Raw genomic sequence first — 12,515 nt, 5'->3', positions numbered from 1 at the left:
AGGCAGGTAAGGCCCGCATAGGGCAGTAAGCACCCCCATCCCCCGGGGAAAGCCAGCCCGTCTTCCCCCGGGCTCAGTCCTCGGTTGTGAGAGCATCGCGGCGTGCCCCAGGAGGGTGGAGGGGACAACGGGGAACTTGGCAGCTCCGTCCCGTCCTCTGAAGGAAATCCCCGCCCGTGGGTCTTTCCTGGAGAGGGTTCCCCGCAAGGACCGGAGCGATGTGCCGGGCATCCTCACGGGGTACCCCTCACCCGGTAACGCGTGAGGGGCCCGGGGGTGTTGGGGGCCCATCTCCCCTTCCCTGCCCTCCTCCAGGAGGAGGCCTGCGCCTTTCCCCCCGGCAGCCGCCCGGCCCGGCGGGGGATGGAGCCCGGCAGGTCGGTGCCAGCCGAGCTGAAGCTCCGTAAGCCCTCGCAGCGGGCCAGGATCCCGGCGCCCTTCTTCGCCCATCCGGTAGGTCGCTGGCTCCGCCCGCGGCCCCCGGTTCGCCCCCTCGGCTGCCGCCCCCCTCCCCGCCGAGCTCCCCGTGACTCTGCCCGCGCAGGCTGGGGCGGACCTCCCCGGGCCGGACCCTACGGAGGTGGACGCGGACTCCCTGGTACCCACGCACGACGAGCGGGGCCGCCCCATCCCCGAGTGGAAGCGGCAGGTGATGGTGCGCCGGCTGCGGGCCCGGCTGGCAGACGAGGAGGCGGCGGGCGGCCAGGTACGGGGCGTCCCGGGGGTGGGGGGCTCACGGGGCTGACGGCCCGGGGGGATGCTCACGGCGCCTACTCCGCAGGACGCGGGTTGCTGGCGCTTCTCGCCCTCCCGCCAGGCCGTGCTGGGCCCGTTCGGGGAGCTGCTGACCGAAGCGGACCTGCAGCAGCTGGAGCGGGCAGTGGAGAGCCTGCGGCTGCGGCGGCGCGGAGAGGCGTACCAGGGCGAGCTGCGGCGCCTGGCGCGGGAGCTGCGGGCCCTCCTGCCCGCCCCGCTGCTCAGCATCACCGTGCGCAGCCCCCCGCCCGCCCCCGGGCAGCCTCTGCCTCTCTGGTGCGGCCGCCTGGCCGGCGCCGTCAGCAGCCTGGCCGCGCTGCTGGCCCACGCCGAGGGGGCACGGGTGGCCTCCCCCGCCGCCGCCGCTCCCCCCGCCGCCACCGTCGGGCAGCCGCGGGAGCCGTCGGGCAGCCTGGCGCAGCGGGAGATTCGGCAGTACGGGGTTTGCGTCCGCAGCCTCCGCGGCGCCTTCGAGCCCGCCTGGGGGGTGGCGGAGGGGAAGGCGGCCGGGGGGAGCGGTGCGGAGGCCGCCAGCGATTCGGGCATCAGCTGCGAGGAGGCGTTTTCCGACGGCGGCGGCTCGCCGGGGCCGGGGCCGGAGTGGGGAAGCCTGAGGAAGGAGCGGATCGTGATGCTCTTCCTGAGCCACTGGAGACGGTCCGCCTACGGGCCCCCCCCGCCGCCCGCCGGGGACCCCCGGGAGGCAGCGGGGACCGGGGAGGGGGGTGCGGCCCGCTTGGCGAGGCAGAGAGCGGCCATCCAGCGGCTTCTGGGAGGCTGGCGGGACGCCGCCTCCCGCCGCCCCCCGCCACCGCCGCCCCGCGCCGCCGGGCGCGCCCCGCTATCTCCGGAGCAGTTCGTGGCGAGTGCCGGGGGGGGCCCGGCCGACTATGACAGCCTGTCGCTGGAGCTCTTCATGCTGGGCTATTTCCGCATCCTGGAGCAGGATCTGCCTCCCGAGGAGCGCCGCGGCCGCCACCTCCTTTGCTTCGAGGTCTTCGAGCAACTGGGCCGGCACGGCTGGCGGGCGGTGCGCTCCTTCCACCGCGCCGTCACCGACGAGATCGCCGCCGGCCGGCGAGGCTGGCGGGACGGCTTCGACGACATCAAGGACAGGTATTTCGGATCCCCCAAAAGCCCGGCCCGGCGGCCAGGGGAGGCCAGGGGAGAGGGAGAGGAGCTCTGCCGCTACATGGACCGCAGCTTCGCCTTCTGGAAGGAGAAGGAAGCCGAGATCTTCAGCTTGGAGGAGTGATGCCCGTCGCTGGGGAGGGCGGAGGGCTGCGTGAAGCCGCGGGCTGCAATAAACGCCTTTTCGCTTCTGTCCGAGCTGAGCGAGGCTTCCCGAGGAGATGGAGAAAGCTTTTGGGCGGAGGGGAACCACCCTGGCACCCCGACCCCTCCTCCCCCCGCCCCGGGATCGGTGTCTCGGCCTCCCGCCCCCCGCGGTGAGGCGGCTGCCACCGTTTATTTGTGTCCACCCAGGAGTGAGATAACACCCTATATTTAACACTCGCCATCAGCAGCCGCAGCAGGGGGGGGAGGAGAGACATCGCGGGGACCCCTGGCGACCGATGGGGCTGAGGGGGGGGGGGGATGCTGGGGGGAGCCCTTTTCTCCCAGGCTTGCGGTGCCCGGCTGGCGGCGGAGGGATGCTTTCCAAAAAGCAGCAAAGCCGCGGGGCGATGGGGATGGGCAGCAGCGGGCAGCTCTGCCCGTACGGTGCCTTTAAGAGCAGGGAGCGGTGTCCCGGTGCCTCCTAAAAATAGTGTGTCCCTCCCTGTCCCGGCTGGATCCCGTGTCGCGCCGGGGCGTCCCTCCCCAGTGCCGGGACTGCGGCGGGCCGGACGGAGGGCTGCAGAGCCCAGGTGAGAGTGGGAGGGAGAGAGCTGGAGCGGGGCTCAGCCAAGCCCCAAAACCACCGCCATCCCTCTAACCCCCCCCACCCCCCCAAAAAAAAGTCGGTGTCAGCTCCAGCAGCGCAGCTCGGAGCGTGGGGGAGGAGGAGAAACCACAGCCACCCGTGGAAGTGGGAGCGGGGGGCGGCAGGGAGCAGGGAGCGTTGTCCCCCTGCTTGTGCCTGTAAATCGGGCGCTGTGAAGGCGCGGTTGGGAGGGGGTGGTGGAGGGGGGGAAGTAGAGAGAGGGAGATGTCATCGCCTTTTCCTGGCAGGGACACCCTCGCCGCACTCTGCTTGGGCTTTGTCCGCCGGCAAGGCCCTGTGGCCATCCCCAGCACCATGGTGAGGAACATGGACGACTTTGACTTCTGCCTGCCTTCGCATGCCCAGGGCGTGCTGGAGGGGCTGCAGCGACTGCGCGCCAACCCCAAACTGGCAGATGTGACGCTGGTGGCAAGCGGGCAGGAGTTCCCCTGCCACCGCGGTGTGCTGGCCCTGTGCAGCCACTATTTCCATGCCATGTTCTCCGGCGACTTCGCCGAGAGCATTGCAGCGCGGGTAGAGCTGAAGGAGGTGGACCCCGGCGCGCTGGAGATGCTGCTTGACTTCGCCTACACAGGAAAGGTCACCATCAACCAAGGCAACGTGGAGGGACTGATGCGGACCTCCAGCCAGCTCCACTTCCCCACTATCCAGAAGGTCTGCAGCCGCTATCTCCGGCAGCAGATGGATGCCACCAACTGCCTAGGTATCTGTGAGTTCGGCGAGAGCCATGGCTGTCCCGAGGTCTCCTCCAAGGCCTGGTCTTTCTTGCAGGAGAACTTTGAAGCTGTGTCTCAGCAGGAGGAGTTCCTTCAGCTCTCCAAGGAGAGGTTGGCCATCTACCTTTCCAATGACCAGCTGCAGGTGCAGGAGGAGCAGAGCCTGGCTGAGGCTGTGCTGCGCTGGGTACGCCATGACCCGGGGCCCCGAGCCCAGTTCCTGCCCGAGCTGCTGGAGCTGGCCCACCTTGTCTCGCTGCCTGACCAGTACCTGCAGAACCTGCTTGCCACTGAGCCCCTCGTACGTGACTCGGATGCCAGCAAGGCCCTCGTTGCCCAATCCCGTGCCATGGTGGGTATCCCCTGCCCCAAATCCTACCCCCCGAGCCAGGAAGGAGGCTCAGCTCAGAGCCTGACAGTCCTGCCCGGCCTCTCTGTCAGGGGCAGAGCAATGCCGGTGCCTGGAAGAGCCTCCCGACCCTACCACAGAAGCTGGAGGAGGTGCTGGTGGTGGTTGGTGGCCGTGTGCTGGAGGAGAGCGAGGATGAGGATGGGGGGCTGGAGATGCCGGCTGCTCCCAGGAACTTTGCCTTCTACAACCCCAAAACCAGTAAGTGCCCGTGGCAGGGATTAAGCAAGCGCACACCTCCTCCTGCATGTTAATTAACTCCCCATCTACCCCAAAGCCACCTCTTGCCAAACACCCTCCTGGTGTCAGGAGGGGCACTGGGGTAGGGGGGAAGGAAGAGCGTAACAGGGCTGACTGAAAAGCGTCATTGCTGGCTGGAGGTGGTCATCACTTGGCTCTGCTGGGTTTCAGGGCGATGGATGGCTCTGCCTGACTTCCCTGATTACAACAAATGGGGCTTTTCCCTGGTGGCTCTGAACAACGATGTGTACGTCACAGGTAGGTGCTGGGGCTGCCGGTGTGGAGTGGGGGTCCCCAAGGACCGGGGATGGAGGATGGGGGACAAAGATGTGGACGCTGGCATGGGGCCAGGGGCTGCCCTCCTCTCTGAGCAAAGCCCTCTCCTTGCTGCCCTCTTGAGCGGATCCATCCGCTGGTGAGGGATGCCCAGGGACGGCTGCGCTCGGAGGGGGTGGCCCGCCTGACCTGTCCCTCTCCAGGCGGCTCCCGGGGGTCCCAGAACGACACATGGTCGACAACCCAGGCCTGGCGCTTCTGCCCCAAGGACGGTGCCTGGAAGCCCATCGCTTCCATGCTGAGAGCCCGGACAAACCATACCAGTGCTGTTCTCAACGGTGAGATCTACGTCATTGGGGGTAAGGCTGCGAAGACCGTGTGGGTGCTGCTGGGATGGGGGGGGCCCATGGGTCCCCCAGAGCACTGGCGTCGCTGCAGCGTCCCGCCACCCTGCAGGGACGACGGTGGACGTGGTGGAAGTGGAGCGCTACGACCCCTACAACAAGAGCTGGTGCGCCATCAGCCCAGCCCTCAAGTACGTGAGCAATTTTGCGGCTGCCAGCTGCTTGGGCAAGCTCTACCTGGTAGGCTCCTGTGCCGTCAAGTACAACGCGCTCACCCTGCAGTGCTACAACCCTGTCCAAGGTAAGAGCCGGCCCTGCCGCCGTGCCCCACCAATGCCTTCCCAGGGAGCAGGACTGGGGGGGACCCTCAAGCAGGCCACATCCTGTGCCGCCAGGCACAGCCCTGTGGGGTGCAACCAGGTGCGACCGGGGTCTGGTGACAGCTGCAGCACAGGGCCAGGAGCCAGCCAGGAGCACAGCTGCTGGCAGCATGGACCTCAGCTGCTGACCTCCAGTACAGCCCGGACTTGCAGTTCAGTGGAGTGGGATCCCTGGGGCAGACGGGTAGGGGAGGCTGCCTGTGTCAGGGAGAAACTAAACCTCTGTGACAACGCCACCTCCTTGGGCAGCCTCTGCAAAGCCCGTGGCGGTCTCCCCCATCCCACAGCACCGCTACAAACAATATCCCCTCCACCTTTTTTTTTTTGTGCAAGAGCCTCGTCTGGGCTGGGGACCGCATTGCCACCCTGCCTGGCTGCTCTGTCCCCTCCCTTCCCTTTCAAACTCCCCCTTAAATAGTCCTGGGGTTGGCAGTGCTTTTTTCAGCCCCTGGCAGCTGCGTCAAGAGCCAAGGGTGGGATGCACTGCTGACCGCTGCTCCTTGCAGATTTGTGGAGTGTGATCACGTCCCCCTTCATCCCCAAGTACCTCTCGGCCCCGCGCTGTGCCACCCTGCACGGGCTCATCTACCTCATCGGGGACAACACCAAGAAGGTCCACGTGTACAACCCAGAGGCCAACATCTGGCAGAAGGTAGCAGGATGTGGGGCTGGCTGCAATCACTCTCCTGGGGAGGTGGGACAGCTCTTCCCTCCCCACCAGCACCCCGCAACCATACCCTCACGCTCCCTCTCCCTCCCACCTGCTCATCTTTTGGCACTTTACCCGCTGCGGAGCTGAAGACACCCCAGTCCTTCCTTCCCTGCTCCCCCATCACACCCACAACTAGGAGCATGGCTTTTGCACTGAGTTACTGATTTTAAGCAGTGTTCACACTGCGGAAACCCCACTTTTTCCAGCACCACCTTCCCAGGCTCCTGCCTGCGCACTCCAGCAAAATCCTGCCTGTCCACTCCAACCCCCCCAGGCTCCCCACAGCACCCCAAATCTTGGTCCCATACAGGCACAACACGGGGATGCTGCTGAAAGCAAGACATGGCCCCAGGGGCCCCCGAACCTCACAGAGATGACAGGCCATGGGGCTGTGCTTGCTCAAGTCGATGTCCTCCATGGTGGGAGCGGGAGGTCCCTGGGAGGGGGTGGGGTGAGTCCCTCTGCATCTCACCCTGCCACTCACACAGGTGCAGCTCCTGCACACACTCCATGAGAATGGCGGGATGGTGCCGGTGGGTGACCGGCTCTTTGTCACCGGTGGCCACTGGAAGGGCATGGACGGGGACTACCGGGTGGAGATGGAAGTGTATGACTGCACCAAGGACCTCTGGATGCAGGAAGGCTCCCTGCCCTGCCTCTGGCTCTTCCACAGCTCCTCCTCCATCTTCATGGACACCTCCAAGTGGACGGAGGCTTTCCAGGGTGACCATGGGTGGTAGGACGACCCACAGCATTGCCTGTCACCCTGCGCAGCTCTCACTTCTCTCCCTGCTGCTGGTTCAGCTCTGCTGGGGGGGAGATGGAAACCCTTCTGCAAGGCTGGCTGGGGCATCAGGAGTGTGTTCCCCCATCACCACCATGGGGAAAAGGCTTTTCCATATAAACACGCTTTGGCTATTGCTCTCTTTTTGTTTGGTTGGTTTGTTGGGTTTTTTTTAAGTACTGCCTTTTTCCCACTCCAAAACCCTGAAGCTTTTAGGGTATTTCGAGGCCTCCCAAACTGTTGCTCATCCCACCAGAGACTGACCTTGCTGCCTGACGGTCATGGCCCCTTTCCCTATCACACTGACATCCAGTATGGGGAAACACAAGGGGAATTGGTAGAATCTCTTTCCTGATACCCAAAGCTCTCTGGCACCTCGTTGGCCCACCTTGAATTGTCAGACCTGCTCCAGCGCCCTGTGGAGGAGAATCCCAGGAGATAAACCAGCTTTTGAATGCTTTGTCTCCTCGGGTGGCATGGCAGCCTGTGGTGGGGTGCTTCATCCTATTTCTCTCTCTCTGGGAAGTGGCCCGAGGATCATGGTGAAGCAGCCAACGCCTCAGTGGCCCCTTGTGCCTCTTGGCACAGAATCAGGCGGTGTCTCCTGCCCCATCCGCATCTCTGCTGGTGGCAGAGGATGCCCTGGGATGGGGAGAGCACCAAGGCGATGCTTCCCCAACAGTTGGTCCAACCGCCGTGCTGGGATGTTGCAGCTCTGACAGCGCAGTCTGATGATTAATGTCTTCCGTGTTAGATTTTTTTTTTTTATTATTATTTTTGAAGCATTAAACATGTACACCGAGGAGCTCTGCAGGTCGCGGCGGGAAGCCCCACGGGTTAGGGGGAAGCGTGTCCCGCTCCTGCTCCCCACGGGCTACGCGGGCTTCTACCCACGGGGGTCCCCCCCGGCCCGCAGGGGAGAGCGGGACGCGGCCGAGCCCCGGCAGCGGGGCGGGCCTCCGCCGCCCTCCCCAGCCCCGAGGCGGGGCCGGGGCCCGGGCCGCCCTCTCGGTAGCGGCGGCGGCGGCGGGATGCGGCTGCCGGAGCTGTGCCTGGCGCTCCTCTGCGCCGCCACCGGCACCGGCTCCCCGGGGTCGGACCGGGACCAGCCGCCGGGAGCAGCCGCGGGGAGGGCGGAGGGGGCGGGACGCGGGGTGCCGGGCGCTGCCGCCCCCCGGGTCGGCGGCGTGGACCCCCGTCATGCGTGGATGCTGCTGGCCGGGAGCCCTGGGCGGGCGAGGGGCAGCCGGGCCCGGGGCAGGACGGGCACGGTCCGGGATGGGACAGGGGCTGGCACGGCACAGGCTGCATTGAAAGTCGGTGTGCCCGGCCCTGCCTCTGTGCCCCCCGGGACCCTCGCCGTGCTGGAAGAGCTGCTGAGAGAGCTGCAGCTCCTGCTGAAAGGTACCCACCGGCGCCGGGCAGTGCCGCAGGGGCGGGGGGGCGAGGGGGAACCTCAGGGCAGGAGCAGGAGATAGCGGGGATGAGGCACTGCAGGGCTGGGCAGGAGAGCCAGGCGCTGTCTCATCTTGGGGACAGAAAAAGACAAAGTTCCTTCCTGAAGCCAAGCCCCGGTTTGGTTTTTGGATCAGCCATGGTGAAGGAGCAGGCGAAGATGCGCAGAAAGGCCTGGGAAGGGCGTGAGGAAGAGGAGGAAAGCGGGGAAGGTAACCCACAGGCCGGGTCCCATCATCGCGTGGAAGCAGCCTTCCGCTGCCAGACGCGTGAAAACATCTCCATTGAGCAGAGAGCACAGCGGGAGCTGCAGCTTTACTACATTGTGAGCACCCAGCCTGCTGCCCCTTCCTGCCAGCAGCATCCTCTGCCTATGGGGGCACCTGCCCCGGCACAGAGGCTCATTCTCTAATCCTAGCCTTTCCCCATCCCCAGCCGGAGAGGGAGGGGATGTTCCACCGTGGCTCGGGGCTGAACCTGACCAGTGGGCAGTACACAGCCCCCATCGCCGGGTACTACGCCTTCACCGCTACACTGCACCTCGGTGAGCCCCCAGCATCCCACAGGGCCCCCACGGCTGGGGAGGTGGGGGATGGCTCTCACCCTCCCCTCTGTCCCAGTGCGCAGAGAGCAGCGGAGGAAGTGGCAGCCGTGCAGGGGGAATCGTCTGCGGGCGCTGGTCTGCGTGCAGTCCCGCTGCCAGCACAACAGGTACAGCAGGGCAGAGCTGGGAGGGGAGAGGGACCCCGGGCCAGGGAGGGAGGAAGGAGTCCAGCCTCCCCAGGGGAAGGAGGCACGTGCTCTCCCTAGCACCACCCTCCCTCTTCTGCAGCAATCTGGAGACCGTGTCCTGGCTGGACAATGGCGTTGGCCTTTTCACTATCTCCGTCACCGGAGTCCTTTACCTGCAGGTTAGTAGTGCTGGCTCTGCTGAGGTCTGTGCTGGGCAGGAAGGTGCCTTCCATGTCCCCAACTCCAGGGCTGGGCACCGAGTCTATTTCTCAGCCCATCTCCGAGCCCAAAGGACACTCGGGGACATGAGGTCTACTGGGACACTGCAGCACATACCATGGCTGGGCTGCCCTCCCAGCCTCTACATCATCTTTTTCCCCAGAAGGAAGAGGGGTAAGCCCCTCCAGCACTTAACTTCTGCGTGCAGGGGAGAGCTCTCTCCTTTGCTCTGCCAGGCTGTGCCCAGTCCCCGGAGGAGGTGTCCCGGCCCTATTAAGCCCTCTCTCCCTTCCAGGCTGGGCAGTACGCCTCTGTTTTCGTGGACAACGCTGCAGACTCTCCCCTCACTGTTCAAAGCGGCTCTGATTTCAGCGCCATTCTGCTAGGGGTATGAAAAGGTGCTGAGCACCACGCAGGGAGCTGAACCTGTGCCAGGAGCAGGTTCCCTCTGCCACCCACCATCACACCTCCCCTGCTCGGCACCAAGCCCAGGGAAGACCTTTGGCTGCTGCAGGAGCTGCAGGCTGGTCCCATACTGTTCATGCTGCAGAACCATCTGAAGCTGGATGAAAGATCGGGGAGGAAAGGTTGAGGATAATAAATAATAATAAAGCGTGACAAGAAGCTAAAGGAGTTCATTTTTATCTAAAGGCTAGGGGTGGAAGTTTGTCTTGGAAAAAGCTGCTGACAAACGTGGCATCTGGCTGCTTTCCCCGTGGGGCTCAGCTCCCACTATGCCCAGTACTGGTGCCTGGGATGAAGCCCCATGCCTCCATTTTCGCTCGCAGCAGATTTCCTTGCCCGGCTTTCTCAGCAACCCAAACCAGATTATATTTGTATAGCTTTAGCTTCCCTGCAGTCTGTTAGCAGTGAATGGTTGCTGGCAGAAGCCAATGTCCTTCGCAGCTAATTTTCAAAGCAGTGTTCCAATAATGCCACGCATTCAATTAGAGCAGATTCCTGTCCTGTGGCTTTCCACGCCAGGCACTCCCTGCCCGTGGCCCAGGCCGTGGCCAGCACAGATACGCTGCTCCTTGCTTCACCTCCGATAGCCGTCTGAGCCGAGGATGGGCGCAGAGCTCCATGCCTGAGCAAGGGCTGCAAGAGAAGCGTCCGGGCAGGCTGGGCGTGGGGCAAGGCGGCCACACGTTTCATTTCTTAGTAGCATGTACCACCGGGCAAGCTGTGCCAGCAGCACTGCAAGATAACCCAAACTGCACCCAGCCCCACCTTCCCTGAGGGATCCTCGCACGTAGGCAGCGGGGAGGCTGCCTCCTTGAGCCCGACCTCGCTGGCCTTCTCCACAGGTTACACCTCCTCAAGGAGCCTGGTGAGAAGCTCTTCATGGGTGGATGCGGGGAGGGGGCGCCTCTGGCTGTGCAGTTTTAACGCTGACTTCTTCCCCAGGGCAAAGAGAACTTGTCTCTGAAAGGAAAGATGCGCTTTTTCCCCCAGCTGAATGGGTGAGCGGCAGCAGCACCCTGGCAGGGACGAGGCCTCTGCAGCTCCTGCCTCGCTGAGGAGTTTGGCCCTGGCAGCACCTGCCAGTTACCACGCGTGACCGAGAGCAAGGCCGTCTCTCTGAGGTCAGCCACCTCCCCTTCCTACCGAACACACCCGAGAAGAGACAAGAGGACGCACTGCTGGAGAGCAGGGCTTCCCGAGCTGGTAAGCTGTCCTCTGCAAGCAAGATAAAAAGACCTCAGTGCACTTGAACACAAAATTGAAAGAGTTGCTTACGTGAGAGCTACTGGTGGCCCAATTTAAGTGTTGGGAGGGGGCTAGAAGCTCAGTTAGCCCCAAGGGAGCGGAGCTGCGTGTACATGCGTTTCTGCATGGGCCACCCCGGGGTGGTGGTCTCGGAGCTCCGTACAGTAGCAGGATGCTGCTGAGCAATGAGGCAGGGGGAGTTTATTTTCAGGAAACCTCTTGCTGACCCCACCCTACCAGGAACTACAAGCAGTTTTCTGACTTCCACTAAACTGGGGGTTGAACCTGCCTTTCTGACTGGCTGGCTACTCACAAGCGTGGTGAAACCTGCTCCACAGTGCTTCCTTTTCCCTGAAAAATGAACAATACAATCCATTTTATGGAAATTGTTATTAACTGTACCATACCACTATGTATTATCTTCCCCGTTGGAGTTGTGCTTTCTAAAGGGAAGGAAAGAAGAGTTGTAAGAGGAGGGAGGGGGAGAGAAGACAGTCAGAGAAGGGCAAGCTGATACTTCTCCCACCAGCACTCACGCTGGAATCAAGAGGGGCCTCCTGGAAGGGAGCACCAGAGAGACGGGTGCTTGGCTCAGCTCCTGCAGCACAGCACACAGCTCTCTCCAGCGCAAGAGCTGTGAAAAGCAGGGAGGCGAGAAGGGAAGGCGAGTTGCCCTTCTGAGATCTGCCATCAGGGTTCCTTTTGCCACAGACTGAATAAACTCCGTGCTACTCTGCCTCGGCTCTCCAAATTTGGCTTTCAAGAGCAGCAGACTGTTGCTAACACAGGCAATTCCCTCTCAGCTCATCCTGCAGTGCAGCCTTGCATCGGAGTATGCAGGAATGGCTAGGAGCAGAACAAGCTGGCAAAGGGAAGCACTACCAAAATACATGGCAGAGGCCCGCCTCCTTCCTCAGTGCTCCGCAGAAGATGCGGAGAATTAGCACGAGCTAGGCCGAGTTAGCCTAATCATTAGCATAAGCCCATAAACTTTAACTGACTTCTGTTGTAGCCACCTGACCCAAACAACAAGATAGCTTTTGCATGGCCAAGAAAAAACATATAGCCCAGGATCTGGGGCCATCTCCCAAAGCTCCAGGGAACACAGGGAACAGAAGAGAGCCTGGGAAGCCTCATAACCCTGGACAGGACTACAGACAAAACGGCAGGCACCACTGCACCAACCTGCCCAAACCTCTCCCTGGGACTGCACCGTTTCTCATGCAGGGTAAGGAGGTTGTGCAAGAAACCACTGCACAGACCCGCTGGCTCACCTCACTGCACCCTCTCACCCAGGGAAAGTTGTGTAATCTAGAATTTAAGTGCTTTGGTAGCCCAGTCTGTTTAGCTTTCACACTGTCATTTGGTCTTAAGCCACATTTTTCTCTTGGAAACAGCACACTGACTCTCTGCAGCAACAGCTGGTAGAGGAATGGGGAAGGGATGAGACACCAGACACTTAATAGCAACAAGTACCTAAAACCCGAGATGCCTGCTCCTCAGCACACAGCCAAGCACACAGCCTTGCCCTTATCTCAGCTGCCTGCCAGGGCCATTTGGTGAAAACACTTTCCCAATAAGCATCAGAAGAAAACTCCAGCCACTTTTGCCATATCAAATATTTTTGCTCTCTGCAACTACCTGAAAGGAGGTTGTAGCAAGGAGGGGGGCGGAGAGGGGGGAGGTGTCGGTCTCTTCTCCCAAGTAAGAGGCAATAGGACAAAAGGAAACAGCTTCAAGTTGCGCCAGCGGAGGTTTAGGATGGATATTAGGAAAAATTTCTTCACTGAAAGTGTTATCAAACATTGGAACAGGCTGCCCAGGGAAGCAGCTGAGT

The 12,515-nt window shown here is 62.5% G+C and overlaps 3 protein-coding genes across 6 annotated transcripts; all 3 read left to right on the top strand.

The window, feature by feature from the left end:
- The first annotated feature begins 218 nt into the window (after positions 1–218).
- Positions 219–2,279, top strand: ESPNL (espin like). Its single transcript, XM_074593028.1, has 4 exons — positions 219–254; positions 316–453; positions 545–706; positions 782–2,279. Exons 1-4 carry the CDS (start codon positions 219–221, stop codon positions 2,009–2,011), a joined length of 1,566 nt encoding a protein of 521 aa, XP_074449129.1. The 3' UTR covers positions 2,012–2,279.
- A 77-nt stretch (positions 2,280–2,356) lies between these two features.
- KLHL30 (kelch like family member 30) lies at positions 2,357–6,710 on the top strand. Of its 4 annotated transcripts, none has more exons than XM_074590422.1 (9): positions 2,447–2,624; positions 2,929–3,355; positions 3,473–3,769; positions 3,859–4,027; positions 4,238–4,324; positions 4,546–4,701; positions 4,781–4,987; positions 5,573–5,718; positions 6,267–6,710. In XM_074590422.1, the coding sequence occupies exons 2-9, from the start codon at positions 2,996–2,998 to the stop codon at positions 6,516–6,518; spliced, it is 1,674 nt and encodes a 557-aa protein (XP_074446523.1). In that variant the 5' UTR covers positions 2,447–2,624; positions 2,929–2,995; the 3' UTR covers positions 6,519–6,710. The 4 variants fall into 4 exon arrangements, with proteins under 4 accessions (XP_074446522.1, XP_074446523.1, XP_074446521.1 ...); XM_074590423.1 differs by having other exon boundaries at positions 2,458–2,624; positions 4,799–4,987; XM_074590421.1 differs by having other exon boundaries at positions 2,357–2,624; positions 2,929–3,769; positions 4,799–4,987.
- Positions 6,711–6,856: 146 nt separating this feature from the next.
- Positions 6,857–11,092, top strand: LOC141744476 (erythroferrone-like). The gene is given in 8 exon segments (XM_074590424.1): positions 6,857–7,966; positions 8,155–8,342; positions 8,453–8,561; positions 8,638–8,728; positions 8,850–8,928; positions 10,134–10,257; positions 10,260–10,298; positions 10,376–11,092. Coding segments are annotated over 8 exon segments (1,416 nt in total). The 5' UTR covers positions 6,857–7,293; the 3' UTR covers positions 10,489–11,092.
- Positions 11,093–12,515: the final 1,423 nt, after the last annotated feature.

Source organism: Larus michahellis, chromosome 6 (assembly GCF_964199755.1).
Source record: "Larus michahellis chromosome 6, bLarMic1.1, whole genome shotgun sequence".
Lineage (NCBI taxonomy): Eukaryota > Metazoa > Chordata > Aves > Charadriiformes > Laridae > Larus > Larus michahellis.
The sequence above is the reverse complement of the archived record's forward strand: the minus strand, read 5'-3'. Positions and strand labels throughout refer to the sequence as shown.